The sequence below is a fragment of the Zonotrichia leucophrys genome, chromosome 2 (genome assembly GCF_028769735.1).
Source record: "Zonotrichia leucophrys gambelii isolate GWCS_2022_RI chromosome 2, RI_Zleu_2.0, whole genome shotgun sequence".
Taxonomy (NCBI): Eukaryota; Metazoa; Chordata; class Aves; order Passeriformes; family Passerellidae; genus Zonotrichia; species Zonotrichia leucophrys.
The window spans coordinates 15,419,200-15,445,776 of NC_088171.1; the positions used below are offsets into that span (position 1 = coordinate 15,419,200).

At 40.1% G+C, this 26,577-nt stretch overlaps 1 protein-coding gene across 2 annotated transcripts in view; it reads left to right on the forward strand.

The window, feature by feature from the left end:
- The window catches only part of KIF5B (kinesin family member 5B), a 33,194-nt gene extending 12,646 nt beyond the window's left edge, over positions 1-20,548 (forward strand). Inside the window, exons 9-26 of one of the 2 annotated variants that reach the window (XM_064703997.1) lie at positions 1,085-1,189; positions 1,572-1,717; positions 3,187-3,335; positions 4,693-4,886; positions 5,814-5,882; positions 6,831-7,037; positions 8,771-8,914; positions 9,579-9,767; positions 10,621-10,738; positions 11,084-11,145; positions 11,256-11,365; positions 11,542-11,643; positions 13,627-13,687; positions 13,795-13,866; positions 14,021-14,125; positions 14,637-14,853; positions 16,533-16,662; positions 18,001-20,548. In XM_064703997.1, the coding sequence (XP_064560067.1) occupies positions 1,085-1,189; positions 1,572-1,717; positions 3,187-3,335; positions 4,693-4,886; positions 5,814-5,882; positions 6,831-7,037; positions 8,771-8,914; positions 9,579-9,767; positions 10,621-10,738; positions 11,084-11,145; positions 11,256-11,365; positions 11,542-11,643; positions 13,627-13,687; positions 13,795-13,866; positions 14,021-14,125; positions 14,637-14,853; positions 16,533-16,662; positions 18,001-18,007 (2,187 nt within the window). In that variant the 3' untranslated portion in view covers positions 18,008-20,548. The remainder of the gene's footprint in view (positions 1-1,084; positions 1,190-1,571; positions 1,718-3,186; positions 3,336-4,692; positions 4,887-5,813; positions 5,883-6,830; positions 7,038-8,770; positions 8,915-9,578; positions 9,768-10,620; positions 10,739-11,083; positions 11,146-11,255; positions 11,366-11,541; positions 11,644-13,626; positions 13,688-13,794; positions 13,867-14,020; positions 14,126-14,636; positions 14,854-16,532; positions 16,663-18,000) is intronic. The other variant, XM_064703998.1, reaches the window with a different exon arrangement.
- Positions 20,549-26,577: the final 6,029 nt, after the last annotated feature.

Below are 26,577 nucleotides of genomic sequence, written 5' to 3' on the forward strand. Positions count from 1 at the left end.
CTGATTAGCATTGGTTGACTGCTTGCTTTCCTATATCAGTAGCTTAAAGCAGAGAAGGAAATACATACTGTAATTAGTCTTCTGAAAGCTGGATTTCTGACATGCTTTTCATCTTTGCTTCTGGGTTTATCCCTGTCTTTACCTCCAGGCTTGCTGTTGTTTTTCCTTACATCATTGTTGACCTTATTGTTGTCTCTGATCCTATATTTATTCTGAAATGTGTTTCTTCAGTCAGTCTTTTTAAAGAAGAGAGCTGGGTTGCAGGTCTCCTCTCTCTGTAGCTCCTTTCAGTGTTTGTTTCAAACTTTACATTGGTGCATTTCCCCGGTCGCTTTGAAATCCATGCAGTTTTCTAATGGCTTGTATCAGTTTATAGACTGGAAAGTAGAATTGTTTCATTGTAGTCATGGTCACAGCTGGGTGGAAATAGTTAAAGGGAATGTTATAGAACTGTAAGTCAAATTCAGCCCTTGAGGCAAAAGAGGCAAGGTGTATAGAATGGCATCAGGTCAGATTTTTTTCATGTTTCTGCTACCTACTTAAGCTCCTAGAGCACTCATGTAGGTCAGATTCTGCCTCTAAAATCTGTTCTCACAGATTTCTGCTTGTGAAGATTTTCTGTTCTATTTTCTAGGGGTAGTAGTGGTATGTGGTTTGGGTTTTATGCTTTGTTTTGTTAGGGGTTTTTTAAGGGGAGAGGTAGTTTGGTTTTAAGGATGATCTCTGGACAAACTATTCATAATGCTTATTTACTCTTATGGAATCTTTTTTACGGACTTCAGAAAACTTTTGAAGTTGTTAATGTGACAGAAGTTACTAAATACACATTTATGTGTTACCAAAAGGTGTACCTTGCAGGGAGAATATTCTCTTCAGTTAAAAACATGACAAATGTCTTCAGACACTGAGTTTTGAATGAGAAATTGATAATGAATTGGGGAAAGTCTGACTAAGAGTTGGCTTATGTGTACCTCATAAAGTCAGAGAGACTGACTTATAAGTGGGGAAATTATATAAGTTTTCTCTTAAATTTTGAAGGTATGTTTTGAAGATGCATTTAGTAATGTCCTGAAATATTGTATAGGTTAGTAAAACTGGAGCAGAAGGTGCTGTGCTGGATGAGGCCAAGAACATCAACAAGTCTTTGTCTGCTCTTGGAAATGTCATCTCAGCCCTGGCTGAAAGCAGTGTAAGTGTTCTCTTTTGTCTTTTTTTACTTGAAGGTTAAAAGTTTGCATCTCTGAACATACTGTGCAGAAATTCCCACCAGTCTCAGTGATATGAGCCAGTGCATTGCAGGTGGCCATTACTCTTGTACTGTATTGACAGTAAAGATTAATAAGTTACATTTAATGCTGAGGGACCTGAGCATCATACTGAAAATTTCCTTGTGCTCTAATAGTTACCAACATAGAAATACAATTTTGTCATCCCATGCATCTTCAGTCTTATTATTAATGAATTAAAGTAGAATTTAATGTCTTTCTAATGAGCAAAAGTGTAGTTCATATTTCAGCAAATTAAATGTGTCTGAAAACCCATGACTGATAATTTAACCTCTTCCTTGGTAGACATATGTTCCATATCGTGATAGTAAAATGACCAGAATCCTTCAAGATTCACTAGGGGGTAATTGCAGAACCACTATTGTTATTTGCTGTTCTCCATCTTCTTACAACGAATCTGAAACTAAATCTACTCTTCTGTTTGGCCAAAGGTGAGTATGTGATTTAATCGGAGTAAATGCAGAATGAGAAATAAGTAAGGTGCTCTATTAATATTCCTGAACCAAGTTAATTAGAATGTTTACTTTCTTTCTGTAATTCTTCAGTGTATATGTGCCTAAGTGTTGTGATCTGTCTTGTCTCTAATATATATAAATCCTGAAACCAGCCAGGATCATGAAGACTGTATTATCAGGAGCATATATTTTGGTTCAAATTGTGGTTTAATGTGTAATCTTGAAGGGCTGTAAGTACTTCCCTGTCCCCTGCCCTCCCTAAAGTAGGTAGGAAGGAGCTCTCCCCTTGTAAGTCGAAACCTTTATTTGCCAGGAGAGCCTGTTCTCTGGTCTGTATCTAACACTCCAGTAAACTTTGAAATGATTCTTGTGAATTCCTGTGTCATTTGTAACTGAATTTATACATGCTCATTCCAATTAAGTACTTTGTTAGGTAGTTTTTCTTTGCCATTGTATTATTGTTGCTGCTTTGTTATACTCCAGTTCCTGACTACTAGACTGCATCACACTGTTTAGTGAAGCACATTCCAAAACCAGTCAGTGTTTGCTAGTCCATCTGGTCTTTGATGTTAGTGCACCTCTGCCACTTCAGTCCAACAAGATAGTTTCCTACTGGTCTTCTCTGAGAAGTTTTGTATTATGGAAAATAGACCAGATTAGAAATCTGGCAGAATGTGAATAGTTAGTGAGTGTGGAGTAATGACTGCATTCTGCAGCAGTGGAGGTTTTGGGTTTCCTTTTAGAAGGAGGAGGTCTTTTCCTTTTATCATTTAGTGAATGAGCTACTGGAAAGTGTCTACCCAGCTGCAGCTATGTAGTTTCACTGACTTGTGCTCCTGGTGTTTTCAGGAATTAACAGAGTGCATTCCTCTCTCAGTTAGAGAGACTAACTACAGTTAGTCCAGTGCAATAATTCAACTTCCTAGGGATATCAAATTTATGCTGAAGCCCTCAGCTGTAGTAACTGAAGGCTATGTAATAATGATATAATATAGTAGAAAAGCATATCTCTTTGAGTAGTCATGTGTCCCTAAGATTTTGCTTTTGGTTGAAATGAGCTGTTTATTAGACAAGTCAGATGGCTTGCATGCTAGAAGTGTCCTCTCCATTGGACAGTGTTTGCTAGGTGAGGAATACTGTCTCTTGTTCAAAACTGTGTACAACTGTCCTGACCTCAATTCTTTCAGATGAATGTATGCAGCTTAATTTTTCCAACTCAGTCAGCTTGAGATTTCTCAGCTTTCTAAAAGTTGTGTTGCTCTGTCCTTTGACAGTTGTATCAATCCAAATGAAAGAATAGTAACTTGACAGGGAATAGAAATAAGGTTTTGGAAGAGATGGGAATGTTAATATTTTCACTAGTGATATGTGAACATGTTATTTAGTAACCTTTAATTGCTTTCTTTAAAAACAAAGTTTCAGAGCTTTTTGCTTTCTCTGTGTAGAGCAAAGACCATTAAGAACACAGTCTGTGTCAATGTGGAGCTCACTGCAGAACAGTGGAAGAAAAAGTATGAGAAGGAAAAAGAGAAAAACAAGACTCTGCGTAACACCATACAGTGGCTGGAAAATGAGCTCAACAGATGGAGGAACGGTGAGAAGCAGGTTTATTACTATTCTGCAAACTTTAGGCAAGACAACACACACTGAGTTAGTCTTCAGGCTACCAGAAATAGCTAAGAGCACTATGCAAGGCAGTGATAAGGATGTTAAAGCTATAGGGGTAAGTCAGCTTTGGAGCATTATATTTTTCACTTTATGGCAACTGAAATAACTTCTAATAATCGTGTTATGACAAAAATGTCTGAAAGTGTATTCCTGTTAGATTGTTCAACACTTAGTTTTCTAGCAGGACTAGAGTTACTTACATTGTAAAAAAATAATTTTGGGGGACACAAAAACTGGTATTATTTTAAGTGCAGAAGCTAAGTGAAATGTTTCCTTTGTTTTGGTTTTGTGATTCAAAACAATACTACAAGATCTTGCCTTCATTTAAAACTCAAACATGTCGACAGGCAAAAACCCCATCCAAACCCCAAAGTTGCTGACAGTATCAAATATGTGCCTGTTAATTCTTCCTGAATGATTAACTTCTTATCAGTTCAAGTTGCTGGCAAAATGCAAGTTAATAGTGAAGCCATAAATTCAGGAAAGAGAACATAGGTCATGCAGATATACTCTGGAGTTTCGCAGCTGTAGAATATGATTTTGCAATCTGACAACTGCACCACATCCTGATAAAAATCTGTAAAAAATGAGTTTGCTGAAATAGGTTTGGTAGGATGTAGGGGGGTTTTTTGTTTGTTTTTGTTGGGGTTTTTTTATTGTTTCATACAGCTGGTATGAGGTCACACCTGAAATGTCAATATTCTGAAAAAACTATACTTAACATCAGATACTGGAGTGTTGGAAAGAGCCTGTACCTTCCAAGGACTGCATGAAATGTTTTGAATAAAGCACTAAGAAATTTAGTTTAATTTACTGGAGAAGTGCCTTGGTATGTTCTGTCTTCTTTGTGAAGTTAGTGTTCTCATCAGAAAAATCTTTATGAACATGAAAGGATAAAAGTGTAATTGAAAAGTTTTTACATTAGAAGCAGAGCTATGGAAAAGTAAATGTGGCTACCTAGTAAAACAGTGCCAAGGGAGACAGAGAGTTTTATGTCTTCTGGGAAAATTAGGTGACTTTCTAGAAGATAAGGTTTGATGTGTAGTTTGGAGCTCATAGCAGAGTAACTGGGTGAAATACAATGTTTTGTAGTAAGCAGGAAATAGTTTGGATGATCTAGTGGGGTTTTGTTTGTTTGGGGTTTTTTTACCAAGTAATCAGCTGAACTCAATTGCTTATTAACTGTGTAAAACTGTTAGTAGGAAATATGGAATACTTCTCAAGGGTAATTTTGTGGGAAATATGTCATGGCTAACTGTACTAAAATTAAGTTTACTTTTAAGGGGAGACTGTACCAGTTGATGAACAGTTTGACAAGGAGAAGGCCAACTTAGAAGCTTTTGCAGTGGACAAGGATATTACTGTTATTAATGATAAACCAGCTACCACAATTGGAGTAACTGGCAATTTCACTGATGCTGAGAGAAGGAAATGTGAGGAAGAAATTGCCAAACTTTACAAACAACTGGATGACAAGGTATGCCATTCTTTCTTAAAGTAAGATCTCTTGAAAATATGTCTTGAACTATATTCTTGTATAATGCATCTTCATCATTCTGAGGAGGAGAAGCCAAGGGGCTGGTGCAGATCTCTTCACTCTTGTGGCTTGAGGAAATGGCCTGAAGTTGTGTCAGGGGAGGTTTAGGTTGGATATTAGAAAAGGTCCTTCCTCCAGAGGGAGGTTGAGCACTGGGGCTCCCCAGGAAAGTGCTCACAGCACCAAACCTGATGGAGTTCCAGGAGCCTTTGGACAATGCTCTTTGGCACAGGGTGTGACTCTCAGTGTCCTGTACAAGGCTGAGAGTTGGGCTTGATGATCCTGATGGGTCTCTTCCAGCTCAGCTTATTCGTGATTCTGTGTTTAATTTGCCAGGATTCATTTGTTAGCTCAACTTGTTTAAGTATTTGCTGAGAGTACTTCCTCTTAATTCTGATTAAGAGAGATCAAAGTTGCCTTACCTGGTGCTGAGGGAGTATCATTTGTTAGCTGGAAAACAATAGTTGTGGGAAAATTACTAATTTGAAGCCAAATTTTTTTTCATGTTTTGAATATTTTATTTGAAATTTAAAAAGTCTCAAATTTAAGCAGTAAGAGTACTGTATTTGAATAGAAAAATATTTTAATTAACAATTAATTGTTCTTAGAACAGCTTGGAGAAGGCTTGCAAAAGCACAGGTATAAGTTTTTTGTCTCTGAAGCGTGGTGAATTACACATACATGCCAGGTTAAGAGCCTAATGAATCAACCAGTAAGAATAATTATTTTTTACTATTATTGCTTTTTTTTGTGTAATTGTCTTGGAATAAAGAAAAGTTAGATACCTTATGTCTGCTATCTTGTAGATTATTTTTTTTCTGAGTGGTATTTGTCAGCTTAATGAACACAGTCTTATTTCAACTACAGGATGAAGAAATTAATCAGCAGAGTCAACTAGTAGAAAAACTGAAGACACAAATGTTGGATCAGGAAGAGGTGAGTTTTGCTCTTGCATCTATGTTTTATTTTCATTGTCTTTCCATTAAAGAAATCTTTGGTATTTGGAATAGGTCACAGTTTATGACCAGGAAGTAAAATGGAAGTATTTTATGCAAAGGCAGTTGTCTTCCCTATGCAGAGTTAGCAGGTTGTCAAAACTGAAGGTAACTTGATTTAATGTAAGAAATCTGTTCTAAGGTTTACTTCTGGTCAGTTGCTGTACAGAGAGGGAAGGGAGAGGAGGGAAAAGTATTGGCTCATAATGCAAAAGGAAGAATCTATGTGTTAACTCACACCATACTTGCTAGAATATTCAAATTATTTGTGTGCACATGTTGCCAGGGATATAAATTAATGAGAGGAAATTCCTGTTAATAATGAAAACTTCATTTAGCCAAAATATTACAAAAATTATTTCTGTATAGCAAAAATGTTAAAGTAATCTTTGTGTGCATATTCAGAAGGAAATGGGCTAAGGAGTAGGGAAGTTGGAGATACTGTTGAATCTAATTTAAATAAATAAATCTGCTTATTTAGCAGTTGTATCCTTTGTCTAGTTATTCTTCAGCACCTAACAGTGTTAAAATGCTGAAGTTTAGTCCCTAGACTATTGAGAATTCCAGACTCCTGAGTAGTGTTCAGTGACTTTTTTGAGAACTTGAAATATTCCATGTGCATTTCTGGTTGCTACTCCTATGTCTTCATTTGTAATCACTTCCAGATTTAGGATATTTAAAACCTTAAAGAACTGTGAATATAGATGGTGAATTTAGTTGTTCATTATATTCTGTTCTTGGTATCCTTATTGCATGAAGGTAGTCACTAGGAATGTAGATACAAGCTATTGTACAACTAAAAGCATTAATAAAATTCAAGATATGCGTGGAGTTCTCTTAATGATTATTTATTATTGTTTTTTTTATTAAACCTCTGTCAATGTTGCAGCTTCTGGCATCAACCAGACGGGACCAAGACAACCTGCAAGCAGAGTTGAATCGCCTTCAGGCTGAAAATGATGCTTCTAAAGAGGAAGTGAAGGAGGTGCTACAAGCCCTTGAAGAATTAGCTGTCAACTATGATCAGAAGTCTCAGGAAGTAGAAGATAAGGCAAAGGAATATGAACTGCTTAGTGATGAACTCAATCAAAAATCGGTATGAAATTGGGATAAGAAATTACTCATAATCTTCAGTGTGACTTTCTTGCCTTACCTGTAGTTTTTAAAGTCATTTGAAAATGTTTCACAAGGGAAAATGAGATCCTAAGTCTAAAACTTACTTCATTTTTGCAGGGAATGATTATCTAAAACCTGTAAGCTTAAGAAAAAATGTATGGTGATTATTTACCTTGATAGTGCTTGTCTTTTTAGTGCCTGGGACATTTTATTCCCTGAAGTGTGTTCAGAAATATCCTAGGTGTCAAAACTTAAAACTTTCATTACATGCTGGTGTTGTTAGACTTTCTGATGCAGTTGGGAAAATCCTGACTTAAGAATCTGCTTCTTCCAATCTTGAAGTTCAGTGAGCATGCTGCAGTTTCTCTTGAAAGGAATGTGTATTTGCCTGCTGTGTGTTTGGAATGTGAGATAACTTACCTTGATACCTTCAAAAATGAGCAGTTTGGTTTACTTTCTGAAAGGAGTAGTTGGGGATGTATTCCACAAGATGACCCTTGTTAAAATACAGATGCAGCATCAGTCTCACAGGCTACTGTGCACCTCCTTACATCCCTGAACTGACATCCTCCTTACATTTCTGAACTGACAGTTTTGGTAGCCAGTTTTTGGCAGACCTCAATCAGTTTTAAGTTAAGCAGTTAATTCTCTACCTACTGTCCTAAAATTCTAAGTACTGGAAAGGATCAGCGTGTTTGCTGGCATTGCAGACAGTATCAATGACACAAGTCTCACTCTTCTCTGTTCTCGAAGATAAGAGGGTCTGAGTCTTCTAGTGGCTGTGTCTTCCAATTTTCAGTTAGGAACATTTGACATGGGAGAGCACTGATGATGTAATTGAAGTTCACAAGATCATGAAACTTCTTTTTAATCTTCTGAATCTTCTGAACTGGTAACTTACATCACTTGAAGATTGGCCAAAAGTCAGCGAATTATGAAGTCAGAGTCTTATGAGCAGCATTTAAAGGCTGTTGGAATAGGCTTGTTCTGTGTGTATGTTTCTGAAGTGTATGGTTTGTTTTTTGATGGGGTTTTTTTCTTGTTTGCTCTATTGGTGTAGTTTTTAGTTATACGTACTGATTCTAGATATTATAACTAACATCCAGTGAGTGTCATGAGTAACTCAATCTGCAAGAAAGCAACTGTTCAGAGGTGTCATAAAATGAAGACATCCCAATCTGGCACTGCTAACCCATGCAGTAACCATCCTTTGGCATCTCTGCCCAAGATGCAGACTAATAGCAGACTCTTGAGCATGCAAGCTGCTGAGCTGCAGCCACTACAACCACAGCAGCTCAAACCAGCTGGAAAAGTGCTCAAGAATAAGTGCTGTGCTTATAAAATATCAGTACTGGAAGAGTATTCTCATTTTTTGATTTGCAAGTAGGGAAGAATTGAGAGCTCTGCAGATAGAACTGAAATTGTTTTAATTTACCAAAGTATGGTGGAAATTGTTGGACTTGTTGTCCATTTACCCTTTTTCTATAAATGTGATTCCCTGCAATATTAAATTGTATATAACTCTAAATGCTGTTTAACAGTGTTAACACTAATTTTGCTGCAGAATTTTAAGGTTTTGTGAGTTGAAGGTCTCTGTCCCCAGTACTTTTTAGTTCTTTCAGAAGAAATTCTGGTTCTCTGTAAATAGTATGACACTAGTTCCAAGAACAAGAGTGTGTTTTGTTTAATCAAGGGTAACTTCTTTTACTGTAGGTCACTTTAGCCAGTATAGATGCAGAGCTTCAGAAACTTAAAGAAATGACCAACCATCAGAAGAAACGAGCAACAGAAATGATGGCCTCCTTACTAAAGGATCTTGCAGAAATTGGAATTGCAGTAGGAAATAATGATGTCAAGGTAAGAGTTAATCACTGCTGTTTTCAGTGCCATGTATTAAACACATGCATTGTGGATAGGTGGGGACATTTTCTTAGTATGATAAAAATTACCACCATAGGAAGCTTCATCTATATTAATAATTTGGACATAAGCTTCTCTAGTGCTTGTATTGTGACTTAATCAGGTCCCAGACAGAATTTGATTATGCATAGACGAGGAAGAGCATGCATGATTTTTTTCTGAAGCAGTGTTCTCAATCCTGTTATCAAACTGCTGTAGAAGTGGTCATAATCAACAGCATTGTCTTAGAAATCTAATGCTGACTTACAGTGACAATCAGGATGATACTTGTATTAAAAACAGCATGAAGACATGAAGTAAAAGATAAGTCTAGAAGATGGCTATAGGGCAAGAATGACTTGCAGTAAGTCATTCTGAGCAGTATTAGAAATAAATTGTGAATTGCATTTACTTCTTCAAGCAACTCATTGTCTTTGTACAGACTTCTGAATAATCAATCAGATAACTTAAATACCAGAATGTAAGTTTTTGGGTTTTTTCTGAAGTTCTGTGGTTATCAGTTCAGGCTGGGGATGTGTCCTGGCCATTAAGATGCTCCAGTGCACTGTTAGTTCACTTCTGTTATGTGAGCTTTCTAAATGTGCAATTCCACCCTTTTCAGCAGCCTGAGGGAACTGGCATGATAGATGAGGAATTCACAGTTGCAAGGCTGTACATTAGCAAAATGAAATCAGAAGTGAAAACAATGGTGAAGCGTTGCAAACAGTTAGAAGGCACACAAGCTGAAAGCAATAAGAAAATGGAAGAAAATGAAAAGGAGTTGGCTGCCTGCCAGCTCCGGATCTCACAGGTAAATATTTCTCTACAGTGCACAGTGTTCTTTATAAATTAAATTCATTAACCTATTAGGGAAAAAGAAAAGTTGCAGGGGTTTTTTGGCACCTAAAAAGCACACTGTGAGTGAACAGCCATCAGCTGTTTCCTTAGTACTGTCATCAGATTGCTTCTAAGTAACTCTGCATGGCAGGAAGTCAGAATTCCTGCAATTTATCTGTAGCCTGCTAATGCTTTTGTAGCACTTGTATTAAATACTGGAGCCTGTGTGTTCTCCACCACAGGATTCTTTACAAATGCAAGTCTTACAGAAGCAGTGGCTAGTGGGCACTCTGCCTGCTAATGCCTCAGGATGGAAGTGGGAGAGGTAATAGCAGAGTAAAATTCCAGGAGGTTTGTATAGCAGATTAAATTTATTTCTAATGTGAGAAAGGCCATTTTAATGTGATTGTTAGAAAAGATAAGTAATGTGAATTCTAACACTTCTGAAAACTGTAATCTAGACATGCAGTTTAATATTTCTGTATATTGTTTTTCATACAGATAATCATCTCTTTTAAAATCAGGAGATGCACGTTTCAGGGCAGTTTTCTAAATACAGTGGCCCTCTCTTGCCTCTGTTAGTATTTAACATTCAAAACATCTCCCAGCCAAAAATGTATTTCATTCCAACCCAGAATAAAGACATTGTCTTAAAGGCTGCATTACAGATCTTCTTGAGTAGTCATATTCTTCTAAGAGTCTAGCTGGCACCATTTTTGTTTTGAGATGAGATTACTTGCTGTGTAAAAAATAAGTATGAACCGTTTATGCAGATGTTATTCCATGGTACCTAGTTCCAAAGCAAATGAATCTTTTCATTCCACAAGCATGAAGCCAAGATCAAGTCACTGACTGAATATCTTCAGAATGTGGAACAGAAAAAGAGGCAGCTGGAAGAATCTGTGGATTCCCTTAATGAGGAATTAGTTCAACTCCGAGCACAGGGTAGGACTTGCCTCCCTACACCCACCCAGCACCACCATTTTAACAATATAGTGATAAATATAAAGTGGGAATTGCTCTGTTCTGTTGAGGTTGAAAGGCAGAGCTATAGAAAGGCTTTTTGCTACTAAACATGTAGCATTAATCCATGGTAAAACATGTTTGCTGCTTGAAAGAATTGCTATTGATAGGATTAAAGGTGTTACTAATTGAATTAATTTTTGTGGTGGGAGGGGACTTTTTCCAAATTGTAAGGTGTTGGCAAGGGAAGGGAAATCAATGCCATCATCCATGTGATTGCATAAATACCTGGCTGAATGGGTTTTTTTTGTTCTCTATCCCTTCTAGAAAAGGTCCATGAAATGGAGAAAGAGCACTTAAATAAGGTTCAAACTGCAAATGAAGTCAAGGTGAGGTAATTTCATTGCTTAAAAAAGAAAACCCTCACAACCCAAATTCCCCCAGAGTGAAGTCTGGTGGTAACTCAGAGCATTTGATATGTTCTGTTTTTTTCTAATAGCAAGCTGTGGAGCAGCAAATTCAGAGCCATCGTGAGACACATCAGAAACAAATCAGTAGCCTGAGGGATGAAGTTGATGCAAAGGAGAAGCTCATCACTGAGCTTCAAGAGTGAGTACTTGGCTTTATTTTAGTGGTGCCAAATGTCTCTGGACTGGGCAAGTACAGAAGCACAGTACAATGTGAGGAAGTGGTGAGAGTTTCCTCCAGAACTGTCCTTCTGGCTTCCATTTTGTTACTGAATGAGCTAAGAGTTTCAGCTGATCAGATATTTCCTTTGTGTTCAGCCAAAACCAGAAGATGATGCTTGAACAGGAACGTCTGAGAGTTGAACATGAGAAGCTGAAAGCGACTGATCAGGAGAAAAGCAGAAAACTTCATGAGCTTACGTGAGTGATACTGAAAGTGATGCGTGAAACAAATGTGTGTGGGGACACTTGCTCTAGAACTCATGACCTAATGTGATGCAGTGCCTCTCACTTTATAGCATGCTTGTTAAAGAGGCCTTCTTGAACCTTTTTTAAAACCTTTGCACTACATGAATACTTAAAATAAGGAGTAAAATTATGAAAGTTATGAAGGCCACAACTGCTTTTTTGTTATTATGCTATGGATTGGAGTAATTGACTTTTCAATTTGCAGCTTAGTGTTGCATTCTGTAAGACTGCAAGAGTCTTCTAACAATTCCCCTTACTCTTTTTGTGGTTCTTGTGTTCCCTTAATCTTTTTATAGTTCTTAGGTGATTTAACTTGTTAGGTGGCTCTAACTGGTTTGTTCTTAAAATTAAACATTGCAGGCTTCATTGATGAACTAAATACAATGTGTTAGTGAATTAGAGACTGGAAAGTTAGTGGAAAAGTGAAATTACATTCTGCTTGCAGGTACTGTCCAAGTCAAACTTGAAAAGAGTTCTCAGCTTCTAGAAATCTGACCTTAGTCTCCTGGAAATCTTTCTAAGTTGTAACCCCTTCCTGGTGCATACAAATTTATCTTTACAGAAGCTAAAAATACATTATACTTAAAGTACTCTTTGAAAGGTTCTTTTTGGTTATGTTTAAAACACACAGTGGTTTTCAGGGGTTTTTGTCATGGTATTTGAAGTAGTCAGAGGGACCTGACTCATCTGTGCTGGTAACCAAGAAGTAAGGCTTGCTATTTTTTTTTACCTTTTTGTTTGTCCTGTTTAACTGACTGAACTTTTAACAGTACTCTGATCTTGTGATTCCATCTTATTTTGATTTATCTATCTGCCACAATGATTACAAAACTTACATTAACTGCAATAGATGTTCTTGTAAGATTCATTCCTCTTCAAAAGATTTGAAAAGTTCTAAAAATTGTATTCTGTGTCCTCCCCCAGACTTTTTGAATCCAGTTGTTTTCCACAGAATATCATAAATGTACGTGGCAAATGACAGACCAGGAACAATGCAGATTATTCACTTTAATTTTTTCAATTTGTGGTTGTAGAAGATGCTTGGAACTATTTATCCAGAGACACCTGGAAAATGGATAGGATCGTGGCATTATTTAGAATATTTTATTAGATCAAATGTTTGCTCATTTAACTGTGAACTATGAACTACGTGGTTAAAAAAGCTTCTTTTGCTCTTGGAATTTCTCCTCACTCAGTCAGTAGTGAAACTGAGTGAGGAGAAATTCCAAGAGGAAAAGAGGCTTTTTTAACTACTTAACAGGACCACTTCATTTTTGTGTGGTCCTTGGCCTTTCTATTCCAATCTCAGGTCATAAAAAGAAAAGTACACATATCTTTCCTGTATTCTGTCAGCTTGGTAACTGCACTGACTTACAGTTCTGAGAAAGAGCATTTCCTGTGCAGAAAATGCTTTCACAGTAACTGGCAAGACAGCAGCTCTGTACACAGATAATCATCAGGTTCTATTCCTGTACACTGACACTGTTGTTTATTGCTGGTTTTGCCAACTTGTTAAGAGTGAGGTGTTAAAGAAAACAAAGAGAAAAATTTTAATCTGGCACATGATCCTTATCTCAGCTGGTCACAGCTAAGAACATTTGTAGAATAAGATCTCCCCAAATAATCACTCCAAAGCGGACTCTAAGAGTTTTGTCTTTTACTATTCTAGAAACTTTTACAATTTCTGCATCTGAATGTACTGGTTTGTATTCAATATTAGAAGTACATCCCTCTTTTCCTTTTGCAACTCCCCCAATCCCACCAACCCCATGCCATACAGATTTCTGAGTGTCATCTGTTGGTTCCATCTTTAATTTAAGACCTCAACCAAAATACTTTTTTCATTTGTACCATAGAGTGTTAATTACTCTAGTCCTCTAAAAGAAAATTTCTGATTTTTCTAGGATATTTCAGGAACAATTTATTCTCTTTTAGGGTTATGCAGGACAGACGGGAACAAGCAAGGCAAGATTTAAAGGGTTTGGAAGAGACTGTGGTAAGTAGTCAGAATATATTCCAAAGCAAATGTCAATATTTGTCTTTTTTTTTTTTCTTTCAGAGTTTGTTTGGCTTGTTTTGTTAATTTCTTGTCCTTAACTGTAGGCAAAAGAGCTTCAGACTCTTCACAATCTTCGGAAGCTGTTTGTTCAAGATCTGGCTACTAGAGTGAAAAAGGTAATGTGGTGCTCTAGTTAAATTTGTCGTTTCTGAGAGTGCTGCACAAATTTCAGTTTAGAACTAAGTTAGGAGCTGATGTTTATTTGGTTTAATTTTTATGGCTATGCAAGTTCAGATTTATTCTCAGCCCCCTGTCGCCCTCCCCCTGCAGAGTGCTGAGATCGACTCAGATGATACAGGAGGCAGTGCTGCACAGAAACAGAAGATTTCCTTCCTGGAGAATAATCTTGAACAGCTTACAAAGGTTCACAAGCAGGTACAGTGAGACTTCATTTCAAATTTTAATGAAACTACTCCAGATCCATTATTACAGCAGCAACTGTCTATTGGTCATAAAATAACTTTTGTAGGTAAATACTTCTACATCTTAAGTGTGTCTCTTGATACAGGAAAACTTTAGTCTATTATTTTGTAACATAAATTAATTAGCTGTTTTAAGTACATGTGGGTGTATGATAAAATAGCTGCATTTAAACAGAAGGGGATCCAGGTTTGTGTTTAGACTGCATATATGAGTCTGAGGGCTGCTTGCCTGTCTCAGATGGAAGAGGGTACCCTCTTCCTGTGTTGGGCAGCAGGTTCTTCCACAGTAACTGATTTTGCAAATGACAGTCTCAGTGTCACTGACCTCCATAGATTTAGTAAAAGCTTAAGCAAAGTTAATACAGCAAGCCTACTGCTTTGTGTCTTCAGGGGTGAGGAGGGTGTTTGGTTAGCTCTCCCAGTGAAGGGAGGTATCACAGAAATAATCCCTTGTGGTGTTGTAGCTGGTACGTGATAATGCTGATCTGCGCTGCGAACTCCCTAAACTGGAGAAGCGACTGAGAGCCACGGCTGAGAGGGTGAAAGCTCTGGAGTCTGCCCTGAAGGAGGCCAAAGAGAACGCTTCTCGCGACCGCAAGCGCTACCAGCAGGAGGTCGATCGCATAAAGGAAGCTGTGAGATCCAAGAATATGGCCAGAAGGGGACATTCGGCACAAATTGGTGAGTGCAGAACCCCCTACCCTAAAGCTTCATCTCTCCTACTTTGGTTTTGGTTTTGTGTATATGTGATCTTTCAGCCATCACTGAAACTGCACATATCAATGTGATCTATTTTCTACTGAGAGTAATATTTTGGTTAACAGACTGTGTGGAGGTGGTACTTTATGGTTGTTTGCCTTTTTATTTATTTTATTTGGCTTTGGAAAAGGCTTACCAACCTAGATTTCTAGCCTGAATATGTTATCTTTCCTAGAAGAAAGAGTACACTGCATGTGAGTGTTAATCTCTTAGATGATTCCAATTCCATTCCAATTTCTAAGACTAAATAGGTATTGCAAGGAAGCAAGAAAGATTAAGCCATCACCTTCAACAACAATATCAACAAAATTGACCTGATCTTAAGGGGCAGAGGAGCAGACAGAAACTCACAATATCCAGAGATCCTTAATTACCTTTTCAGTTCTTTGTTCCAAAACATAGAGTATCCACAGCCCTCTCTAGGGGAAAATAACAGAAAAAAGGGTGGGAAGGTGGAGGCAGAATTGTCATATTCCTTTGCTCTTCCACTTGCCATTACTCTGTAAAGTGAAGAAGGTGTGTGACCTGTGGAGAACTTAACTGTGCACATTACACTACAGCTGTAGAACTGAAGGCCTTCAGTCAGCAATACACTTCTCTTAATTGTTAATGTCACTAAAATGAGCATTGCAGTTAAATTTTGCTCATATTCTGCAAGTCTGCAAAGAGCTGTTGCAAAATAGTTTAAGTTTTTTGGTCCCATTAAGTGACAGCTTGCAGACAGGTGCTTTTGTGTCTTAATTTTCTCTCAAATGTTCTCCAAGAAAACAAACAGTTCTCTAGTGAGAACTGAGGTACACAGCCTCTTGTGATTAAGTGTCTAGATGAACTAGTCATGTCTTCCTGGAGATCAGTTTCCTATAAGGCAGTAATTGAGAAGTGTTTCTCTGCTGCAGCTGCTGCCTGTAGGTTCATTTTTGCCTGCTGAAATTTTAAATGCTTCTCTTTAATATTACAAAACTTTGTGAAGTCCTACACATACATTGTGCGTGTTCTGTTAAGAGCTAAGTGTAAAACTGATTGAAAATACAATTTATTAAGCGTATGCAGCTTATGAACAACCTGCCAAAACTGCTGGATTTTTACTTTGGCTGTAGAGCAAGTTTTATTTTTCTGTGGTGGTAGGTTGATGAAGCAGTGTTATCTGTGCAGTATTGGTACACAGAACCACCAGAGAGAGTAGCTAGTGACTTTATCAATAAGTAGATGTGGGAAGGACAGCAAGTATGATTCCTTACTGATACATAACTCTCAGGAAGCTGTCTTAGTGTTGTGTCTTATTTGAGTTCTTATTGCCAAAAAAAGGATTCACAGAAGGTAATAAATTAGGTGGCACAGATAACTCTTGTGAAGATAATCCTTATCAGAAGCTTTTTGAGCTTTAACAGGGAACAGTAAAATCAAAACCTTGTCTAGTCTCCAGGGTTTGTTGTAGCTGACGCTAATCTGCTACGTTCTCACAATGCCATCCTCTAAACTTGTTTTCTTATTCCAAGCGCATTCAGTTGTGACTATTGCATTTGGCTAATGATATCAGTAAATTTGAATAATCCAAGATCCTGTTGTGTGTACATTTGTAAGTCCCATTTCTTGTCGTGCAGCTAAGCCTATTCGCCCTGGCCAGCATCCAGCAGCTTCTCCAACTCATCCAAGTGCAATTCGCGGCGGAGGTGCGTTCACTCAGAACAGCCAGCCAGTTGTGCTGCGCGGAGGCGGGCGGCAGGACAAAGTGTAAGTGTGTCTTGGAGCTTTTTGTAAAATGTGTGATCAGACTGCTTTGTGTTAGGTTTGTTACAGTTCATTCTGTGTCATAAAGCCACTTGAATAGTCAGATTAACTCCTCCTTTTTACAGAATTTTGTAGCCAGTGGAATGATATAATGTACACCTGACTAAAGATGCTGCTGCTTTGCTTCTAAAGCGTGTTTGCTGTAAAATGGTAATTCTGATGGTGTTCTGCAGGAGTAGAACTTAATGTGGAAACAGCTGGAGATGGTTACCAGTCAAAGACAGTAGCCACTGTTTGAGAAAGGGTTGGATACTTTAAATTCTTTTGGCTTACTAGTATCTTTTAAAATACAATTTTCTTCAGGAAAACATTCAGTGATGAAATAACATGTTATTTATTTACTTTTCTTACTGTCTTTGCACACTGCTTTGTGTGTCAGTGATTTGGAATTATTTAACAGAAGAATTCATGTCCTTATCCAGTAAACTTAAAATGTTAGGCTAGCTAAAATGCAGTTACAGTAATTGAAATTAAATGTACACTTACCTTAAACCATCTCTAATCTCCAAAGTAAAGTACTTGTTGCATGGTATTAAATATGCTTAAGTTGCTTTACAGAATCATCTCTCTTTTTAATTAATATCTGTGTTATAGTTGGTTGATCTGTTGTTCACCTAACAGTAACGCTGTACTTTATATTCTCTGTTGTCATCTTTACTTTTGCATGTGTCTATAAATGTCTTCTAGACATTTCCTTAGTTAATTATCTGCATCTTCAGTTTGAAATACATCTAAAATGGGGTGAGGTGCTTGAAATCTAGGTGCTCCTCTTCTGAAGGGCTCCAGAACAGTTTGTCAATCTTGTTTCTCTTTGTTTCTTTTCATTAGCTGACTGTCTTTTCCAAGCTTTCTCTCCAGTTTAGAGAAAACAGGGCTGTAGTACTAGTCAAGGTACCTGGTTCTGTTCAGAAATGTCTCTTAGTAAATAAGAGGTTGAACTGATGAATACTTCAGCCTTGAATAACATTTGCCTTGAATGACCAAGGAGTTGCCAGTAGCCAGGAATAGCAGCAGCAGTCGTGGGAAATGGAGCTGGGCTCTAAGTGGTTTCTGTCTGTAATGTTTACTCCATTATTACAATCCAGATTGCATACCCAGTCAGTTTGTGGTGCTGTAAAATCGTTGGTAGCAGACAGCATTGCTTAAATGCTTTGTGTGCTGTGTGATTTCTTATTTTAAAGTGGGTTTTTTATTAGCACTTATTTTGATACAGTCTACTGTAAATGTAAATAACTTGTCTTTTTTGTCTTAACTCTGTGATTTTTTTCTTTTCATTTACAGTTGCTGAAAAGTAAATGCAGCATGAGGAAGATTGGATATTGTGTAGAGGGAGTCATTCCATGACAATAATCTCTCCTTTTGGGGACTGTAGGATTATTTTTTGAAAATTGTATAAATTATACCTGGCCTGTACAGCTCTTCCCCCTTCTATAAATTCTGCTAACTGATTCCCAAAAAAACCAACTAGAGTGCAATTTTGGCGTCTTGAAAAATGACATGTTACTTAAAGTGTAGCTCTGCTTATTACACAGTTTGTCTTTCATGTCTTAAATTTAGTCTGCACTGTGCCAAGCTGAATGTACGTTGAGAAAAATCTTAGTTCGAATTTTCTAGCTTAATTTGTGTACATCTTATTGTCTTAGGGAATGTGCAACAGTGTTTAAGTATACTTTCATTTTTATCACTTGACATAACACTACATGTCCCACTGAATTAGGGCGGCGCTCTGCATTACAGTGTTCCTTTGGAATGCTGCATTGGAGCTGCCTGAGCTTGGACAGTGTGAGCATCCTGGAGTGCTGACACGGCTGCCTGGAGGCACCGCCGACCTGAAGGGTTGGGTGAGCACAGGGCTTGTAACTGTTACCTCACCCAGTGCCCGGCCACAGGGTGACTTAGAGTTAAATACTGTACACAAATAAGGGCAAACCTGAGTTTACAACAAAGACTTTGGCAATGGATTGTCCCATCTGTCCTGTTCCTGGTTCTGCACACAGTACGGTCTGGTGGAGTGAAAACATTCTGCTTCATTCTGATGAGCTGTCTGTCCATTTGTCTGTATCTGTGACAGTTCACTTTCACTATTTTGTAATAGTGAAATGAGGGCAATCTAAACTGTAACTTTATATTCCACTACATACTGTACTGGAATTTTTGACTAAAATTTTAATTTTCAATTTAAAAAGCTTTCTTCAGCAACAGGCCAATTCAGATACATAAATAAAGGACACAACTTTTTAAAATTGATGTATCCAGAAATGCCAGAGGCATATGTTTAAAATAACAATAAAATAAAGTGCTACCCTGAATTGTATTTGTAATTCATTTGTAAGTAGGTATATGAAATGTCCAAAGTAGTAGTTGTTGAATATTTTTCGTCTCTTTGCAATAAAGTCCTGTAAAGTGGCTAACAAAACAAAACGTGGGGTTTTGATTTTTCTGTTTTGTTTTGTTTGTTTGTTTTGAGCTCTGGTACTCTCACTGAGCTGAATCCAGGGTTTAAAGTTTTATAGTATAATTTACTTAACTTATTCATAGGGTTTAGCCACTCTAATTTTTAGGACAGCCTTCTTCTGTATAGAAACTAGCTGGTTACCAGGTCTTTAAGAAGGAAGAAACTTAGTGTTGCTGGAAGAATTCAATGAGTTTTTCAGACCTGGTTGATAAAACTTTTTGTTCTGGCTTGAGTTTTTTGCTGGGTATTCAGTTATTGTGGAAACAGTAGAAACTCTGTGACTGTTCAGACAGCAAATCACTTTCAATTTTTATATTTTAAAATAGGCAAAATATTTATATTATGGTGGAGTATAGTCAAATTTTAGACCTTGAACCACTTTTTTTCTATATCTACAGTAGTCTGAATTTTTAGTAGTTTGATTTTTAAAGGTTGAGTGTATCAGTTGGAAATCCCACTATTTTGGAGTTCTCAGCTTTTAAGACAGTTTTCTTCACTAAGGCCACCGCACACTCCAAATTTGCAGTTGTTTTAGAGCACAGTTGAAGGCAGCATAATGAGGGGGAAAAAAAAAAAAAGCAACATATTTTGAATTAAATTTCTCATCATGGAATCAGCACTGTCCATCATCTTTCTCAATGTTAACTACAGGTTTTCAGGCCTTCATTTGTCAATGTGCAATCATAAAAAAAAACAACACACTCAAATGAAGCAGGATTTTTTCTCATGCCTGTGAATGAGGGTTTCATTCCTGTAGGTAATTGTCATGGGTTTTGGTGCTGAAAATTGCTGTGTTTAAAAAAATTAGATTAAATAGGAACTAGTGTGTAGCTCAGTGTACATCACCTTTTTATATTTAAACTTTTTTTTTATTTTAAACCTTTTATGAAGTTTACCAAGAACTGCCTCTTAAAATGTAAAAAATGAAAAAAAACCACACAACTTTCTGTGCTTTCTGGTTTGGCTGTCATAGGTCAGCCAGACAGGACAATTACTGTAATTTGTAAATGAAAGTATTCAGTCTATACAGGGAATGTTCAACACTGCTATTTCAACTTGCAGTTTTTGAGTGGTTCTTATTTTTATGTTCCTCTAGATCATATTTTTAAAAGATGGTTTAGGATAGGAACTTGGTGAAATAATATTTATTTCTGGTGAACAACTAAATTATTTACATAACTTAAATGCTGACTCACTACTGTGTGTAACTCTAAATTTGACATGAGGACAAGTCTACCTGTGGAATCTGATTTAACTTCAGTACACTTAAGATGCATTAAAACAATTGGTTTGGGGAAGACGCCATATAGTTTTAACTTACCTGCATGCTGTAAATGTATTTGTGTTTAAATAAAGAGGAGAAAAATCTTTGAACTTTTGTGCATTTATTCCATTTGTTATCTCTACAAGTGCTCAAATGTAGTGATGCAGCAGTCTTCTCCAGGTGTGTTGAGTTGTGCTTGGGGCTCTCCTGAGTGTGGTGTCACTTGTCTGTATGGTGGTGCTCAAAGCTCTCTTTTTATCCACGTGCTTGGACAGCTGTTTCCAGAATCCATGTAAACTTGGCTGGAAAGGAATTACCATGAGTTATCACTTGCTCTGTGAGCCTCTCTTTTCTTAAACTTGGTGTCTGCTGGTTTGGTGACCCCTCATTCTGGTTGAGACAGATTAATCAGTTTCCAGTATTTCTGTGCCATCTAGACTTTTGTAGGCTTGTTTTCCTTTACCAGTATATGTGATAGCTGATTCTGCTTTTTCTTAGTGCTATTGAACTGATGTTTTTTATGGAGCAGTGTGGTTATGCAAGGCTGCAAACAACTTCTGGATTATTTCCACAGAAAAAGATTTAGCTAGATGTATAGCTTTGATCTATAAATATATATAAAAAGCAGAAAGGAGGTGATTATTTAAGTCTGCCTGTACAGTTACTGTAAAAGCAAAGATCTCAGGAGGAAGAAATTGCCATCTGTAAAACTGTTCAGCAGTGAGCCTATCTAGACTGTAAAATATGTCCTAGTGTGCCCTGTTAACAGAAGATGGCTCAGTCACAGAGCTCCCTTTTTGAATAAATCTCTGAATCTGCTAGGGGATGATCAACTCAGACCTCTTTAATTGCAGACAGCCACTAAGGGATGCTCAGAAAGGAATGGAAATCTTTCACTCTGAAGTTTATGAGCAATGGAATGGTTCAAAATCACTTTCGAAAGTGAGCAAAATATATGACTGCATCTCTGCCAGGGGAAAGCTGTGGTTACCTGCACTGTCAAACGGGTAAGGAGTTCATTGGCTGGCCTAGGTCCTTCCCCCTTGAATGCACCGAGGAGTTGTAACACCCCTTTAGGAAGTGTCAAAATGAATCACTATTTAACGTGTGCTATGTGCAAAACTGCCACTTAAGTACGTATTAAGGAAATAAATGACGAAGGAAACACCTCTGGAAGATGAGCACTGTGAACTGATGGGTACGTCAGAGTTTTTGCCTGGGGAGTTTTGAGCTCCCGAGTCTTCCTGAGCTCCGCACGGGGCTGTTCATTGTTTTGTCTTTACCCAGCCCTTGCTGGGGGCAGTGCGGGCAGGGCAGTTGGAGCCGCTGCCTCCTTGGGGTGTTTCACGGCCAGAGCTGAAGGGGCAGAGGGTACCATCAGTCAGCTGCGCTGTCCGGGGTAATGGGCAGAAGAGAAGAAAGGAAGGAAAATACAGTACAAAAGAAAGAGCCTGTTTAGCCTATTTGCACTTGAAAAGGAAAGTAAGAGGCTAATGGTTATAAAGGGAAAGCTGAGGCGTTGCATAGCGTGGTGGGGCATATGTGCACCCAGGGATGTCCTGCAGGCTGTGCTCTGCGTGGTGTGGGCACGGCGGTGTTGGGGAACAGAGCTAAAGCCATGGAGTGTCTCCACCTCCGGTACCGAGGGAAGTGTTGATGTGTACCTGCAGCAAGGAGCGCAGCATAACCCACATTCTCCGCGTTCCTGAATCCACAAAACTGGGCGTGGAAATAACTCGGAGGTGCCCCCGGGTGTGTGTTGCAGCTATTTCCACAGCTCCTCTTGTGAGGAGTAAATGCCTGAAAACCCCTGGCCTGTAAGTCAGCTAGATTGTTTCCTACAGTTGGAGACAAATACACTTCACAGCTTATAACAGAAGATATTGAAGATATCTTCTTGAAGATATCTTATTGAAGATACCTGTGAGTCCACTTGCTCTTTCAGTAGATTCTTGATTTTGCTTTTGTCAGGAGCAGCGTTAAAAAGGAAAGGTAAATTAGCTCAACAAAGTGTAAATGTCGGGCGTTATCCTGTCTGCTTATCGCCCTCATCAACAGGCCAGGGGCGTGTTGTGCGGCCGGGACAGATGTTTTAAGTGATCACTCATCATCCGATAAACAAGGGAGTATTTGGAGGATGTTTTGTAATGATCTTCCCTGAGAGGGTGTAAATGATTCTTTGAATGCTTTTACTGCAGGAAATGCCCTTCAGCAGAAACCAGGACAGAGCTTTGTCTGCTGCCCAGGAAGGCTCGTTTGAGCCGCAGCCCTGCGAGCCCTTCTGTGCCTGCGGCAGCCTGGTCACCGCAGTGCCCGGGGCTGGGTTGCGGGGGACGGCAGCAGGGTGAGCCTCCTTCCTGCTGCTCCTGTAGGAGAGGATGTGCTCCCACACTTGGTGGTGGCTTGGCTTGGCTTGCAGGGGCAGCGCAGCTCCTGCTGCTCACACGCGGGAACAGAGCCCTGGTCCTGTCACACCGGGCTCAGCCCCTGCCGCCCTTCCCCTTCAGGCTGCAGAGCTCCCTTTGCCCAGCTCGGGTGTGAGTGACTTGTCCCTGTGCTGGGGGAAGGGACGAGCTGCCTGCTTTTCCTGGAAGGCCCTGGTATTGCTGCTCTCCTGAAAGGCGCTGGTATTGCTGCTCTCCTGGAAGGCGCTGGTATTTCTGCTCCTCCTGAAAGGCGCTGGTATTGCTGCTTCTCCAGGCCTGCTTTCCTCTGGACACGAGGGCTGTGCTCAGGGTTACACAACAGGACAGGAACTGAGCCACAGGTCATGGAAAGGAAGGAATTCAGGCCAAGCTGTGGTGGAGTAATAAAGGTTTTGAGTTTGGTCTGTGACACTTTCTAGGTCTGAGGTTCAGCTTGACTTCAGGCCAAATGATGAGTTCCTCCACTGCCAGGGCTGTCATCCTCCCTGCCCAGTAAAGGGCTGTTTTGTTGATGAGCCTGCAAGGTGGTGATGAAGTGTGAGCCGCTCTTGTGATCTCCCTGCTCGGGGCACCAAACCCAGAATTGTCCACCCGGGGCTGAAGTTCCAGCCGTGCTGAGCCAGTGAGGGGCAGCCGGCCCTAACCTGGCCCGGGCCGGAATCTGCCCGAGACCTCCCGGTCGTGAGCGAGCACGGGGCGATGTGGCCTCGTGTGCCGGGCACGGCCGGGTCAGGGATCCAAGGATCCATTGCCCCCTCCCTCGGCCCGGGCCCCCGCTCTGCTCTGCCCTCAGGCCGGACCCCCGGGCTCAGCCGGGCCCGGATCCGCCCGGGACGCGGCGCCCGCTCAGCGCCAGGGGGCGCTCGGGCTCCCCGTGCATTCCCGGGATCGCCCTCGGTTCCCGGTGTCCGGGGCTCCCTGTGCATTCCGGGGCTCCCCGTGCGTTCCCGGCATCGCCCTCGGTTCCCGCTGTCCTCACGGCCCGGGGCTCCCGGCACCGCTGCCCACCCTGGGTCCCTCTTGTCCTACCGGGAGCCGCGGCAGTGCTGCTCCTTCCCCCTGAGCTGCCCAGGATTGAATCCTGGCGTTAAAACATTGGGAAAAGACGCACGTTGTGTTTCTGAATTCCAGATTTTCCACTCTTTGTTTAAACCACTTTTTTTTTTTTTTTTTTTTTTTTTTTTTTTTTTTTTTTTTTTTTACAGGAAGATTCTTGGAAATGTCGCAAAATTTGGTTTCTTTATTTGAACTGCAAAATGACCGGTATGAATTTATGGCAGAAAGTCAGACCTGTGCAGTGGGTGAATCATTATCAAATCCACTCATAGGTGAAGCTTGAGACATTTTTGTATTTTTCTCTCTTTTCCAGCTGACTTGTCTCCATTGATCCGCAGATACTTGAGCAGCACAGGAGAGGTGGGAAGAGTCATTCCTGATGAGAAATGGATTTTTTCCTCCTGCGCTCATTATTGTAGAGGACTGTCAGTTTCCCTTGGCAGCCTGTACAATGGGCTTGCTCTCTAATAAATGCAGATGGCATTAAATTAACGTTTCATTCCCACAGTGACAAACAGTGGCATCCAATTCCAGCACAGGATAATTCAATGACAAAATGGCAGCAGAGATGTACCTAGCCTGTTATGGGCTAATCAGTGATGCAGAGTTCAATTTGGACTCAAAGCATCCACATAACTTGGAGTGAGTTTATTAACCTTTGTTAGCTGATGAAAATGAGCTGGGAAGTGCAAAATGAGAGAATATGCATAATAATAAAAAAGAGCCAAAATGTATAAAAATAAGCATAAAAGCATGAGTAAAATTTAATAACATTTTTATTTCTACTCTTCGTGTAGTTCTAACTGAAACCTATGCAGGAGCTGTCAGGGAGGATAACTGTTTCCACTACTGACTGCAGGAGTGTGAGCACATGTGGGCATGAAGAAAAGGATCCTTGGTTTGTATGCTGGGCTGATAAAGCTGGTAGCAATTGCACTGCCAGCCTGGGAAAGGATGGAGTTTGGCTTTGTCGTGTTCTTGGTCAGAGTTTGGAAACCCAGGACAAAGCAAGGCTGTGGAGAAGGAGACCCAGAGGTATCTGGGAACTGTTGCACCAAAGATCTGCAGTAGAGAAGAGCAGACACTGCAGGGGGACTCCAGGGCCAGTGAGGGGCGAGCAGAGCCCCTCAGCACCAGGGAGCTGCTGGCCCTCGGGCAGGACCTGGCCCTGAGGCTCCTCTCTGCTCCTCCCCTGCTGCCCTTGCTCCTTCCTGCTGGTGCTTGCCTGGTGGGCCTGAGTGCATCTTCCCCTTGGAGTCACAGCACACGTGGGAAAGCACTCCAGGGGGAAGTGGATACTGAACTTTTTGAGACAACTTGCAGAGAAGCAGAGATTTTGCAAGGACAGGAAATTCAGCCTTCACTTTTACAGCATGCCCCGGGGTTTTGTTCTGCACATCAGCAGTTCTGCAGGAGGGAAAGGACCGGTGGCAGCCTTGGAAAACACAGGGTTCCCCTTTCACTTGTGCTCAGCTTTCTGGGCCGTGTGTTTCTGAAAGGCTATTTTGGTGCATGCATTCTCAGTGAGAGCAGTGCTTCAGTTAGTGCTTGGCATCAAATCTTAGGGGTGCTAGCTGCTTTTCACTTTTCATCAGATGAGATATTTAAAAGCATCTCATTCGTGTCCCCAAGAATTAGTCTGAAGATTCTCATCACACTTGGTGTTTTATTAATGGAAGCTTTTGGAGACACATCTGGCATATTTTATTGATCATAATCTCATGGTTGGAAGCTCATCTTGGTAGCTATAGCAACAGAATTTTTTTATTTCAAACGTCAACACAGCTCAACAAAAAGTGGAGTAAGGGGGAGCAGATAATTTAAATTGCTAGACAGCTAATAACTCCTTCTTCTGTAATAACTCCTTCTTCTGTAACCAGTTCTGAGATTTCTGGTTTGATACAGTAAATACTGAATAGCAACTAAATCTTTCAATGATTGTCTCTGCTATGGAAGCTTGTGAAATGCATGGATGTGGTGTCTCAAGAGTCTTTTTTTGCTGATTGTCCATTGCTCCCATCCTCTGCCAGGCTACAGGGATCATGAGCAGGCTGTGGGCACAGACCATGGAGGAGGAACAAGAGTACAAAGGATGCAATTGCAGCCCTCCCTCTACTACCCAGTGAGGGAGGGGTCCCAAGCACTGCCCACAGCAGCAGGGCTCACTCCTGCTCTTGGGGGCAAGAAGCATTCCCAAAACATGCCTGGGAGCTAAGATGAAATGATACAGACTGAAATCATAACCTGTGAGTGTGCTCTGATGCCTAAAGACCCCTATGAGGTTGGCACCCCTGAGTTTTCCCATCAGAGATTTTCTCAGCCGTGTCTGCTCAGGCACAAGTGGGACCTGCAGGTGACCTGGCCTGCACTGTGGGTGGCTCCTTCCTCTGCCTCCAGCTCCAGTGCTTGGCTCTGGGAGCACTCCCAGCAGTGTTTCTTCATCCTGCCTTACAGCAGCATCCTGCTAGCACTTGAAAATGGTGATGCTGGGACAGCCAAGTACAGCAGTGGGTGGATGCTGTTGCCTCCCTGCTTTCCCTTGGGGCTTCCCAGCAAGGCAAGTGGAGAACCACCCTCAGCCTCCAGCCAGAGCAGAAAGTCAGATCCAGCTGTGGCTGCCTGACTTCTTCAGGTCTGCAAGAAGCTGCATATGGGTA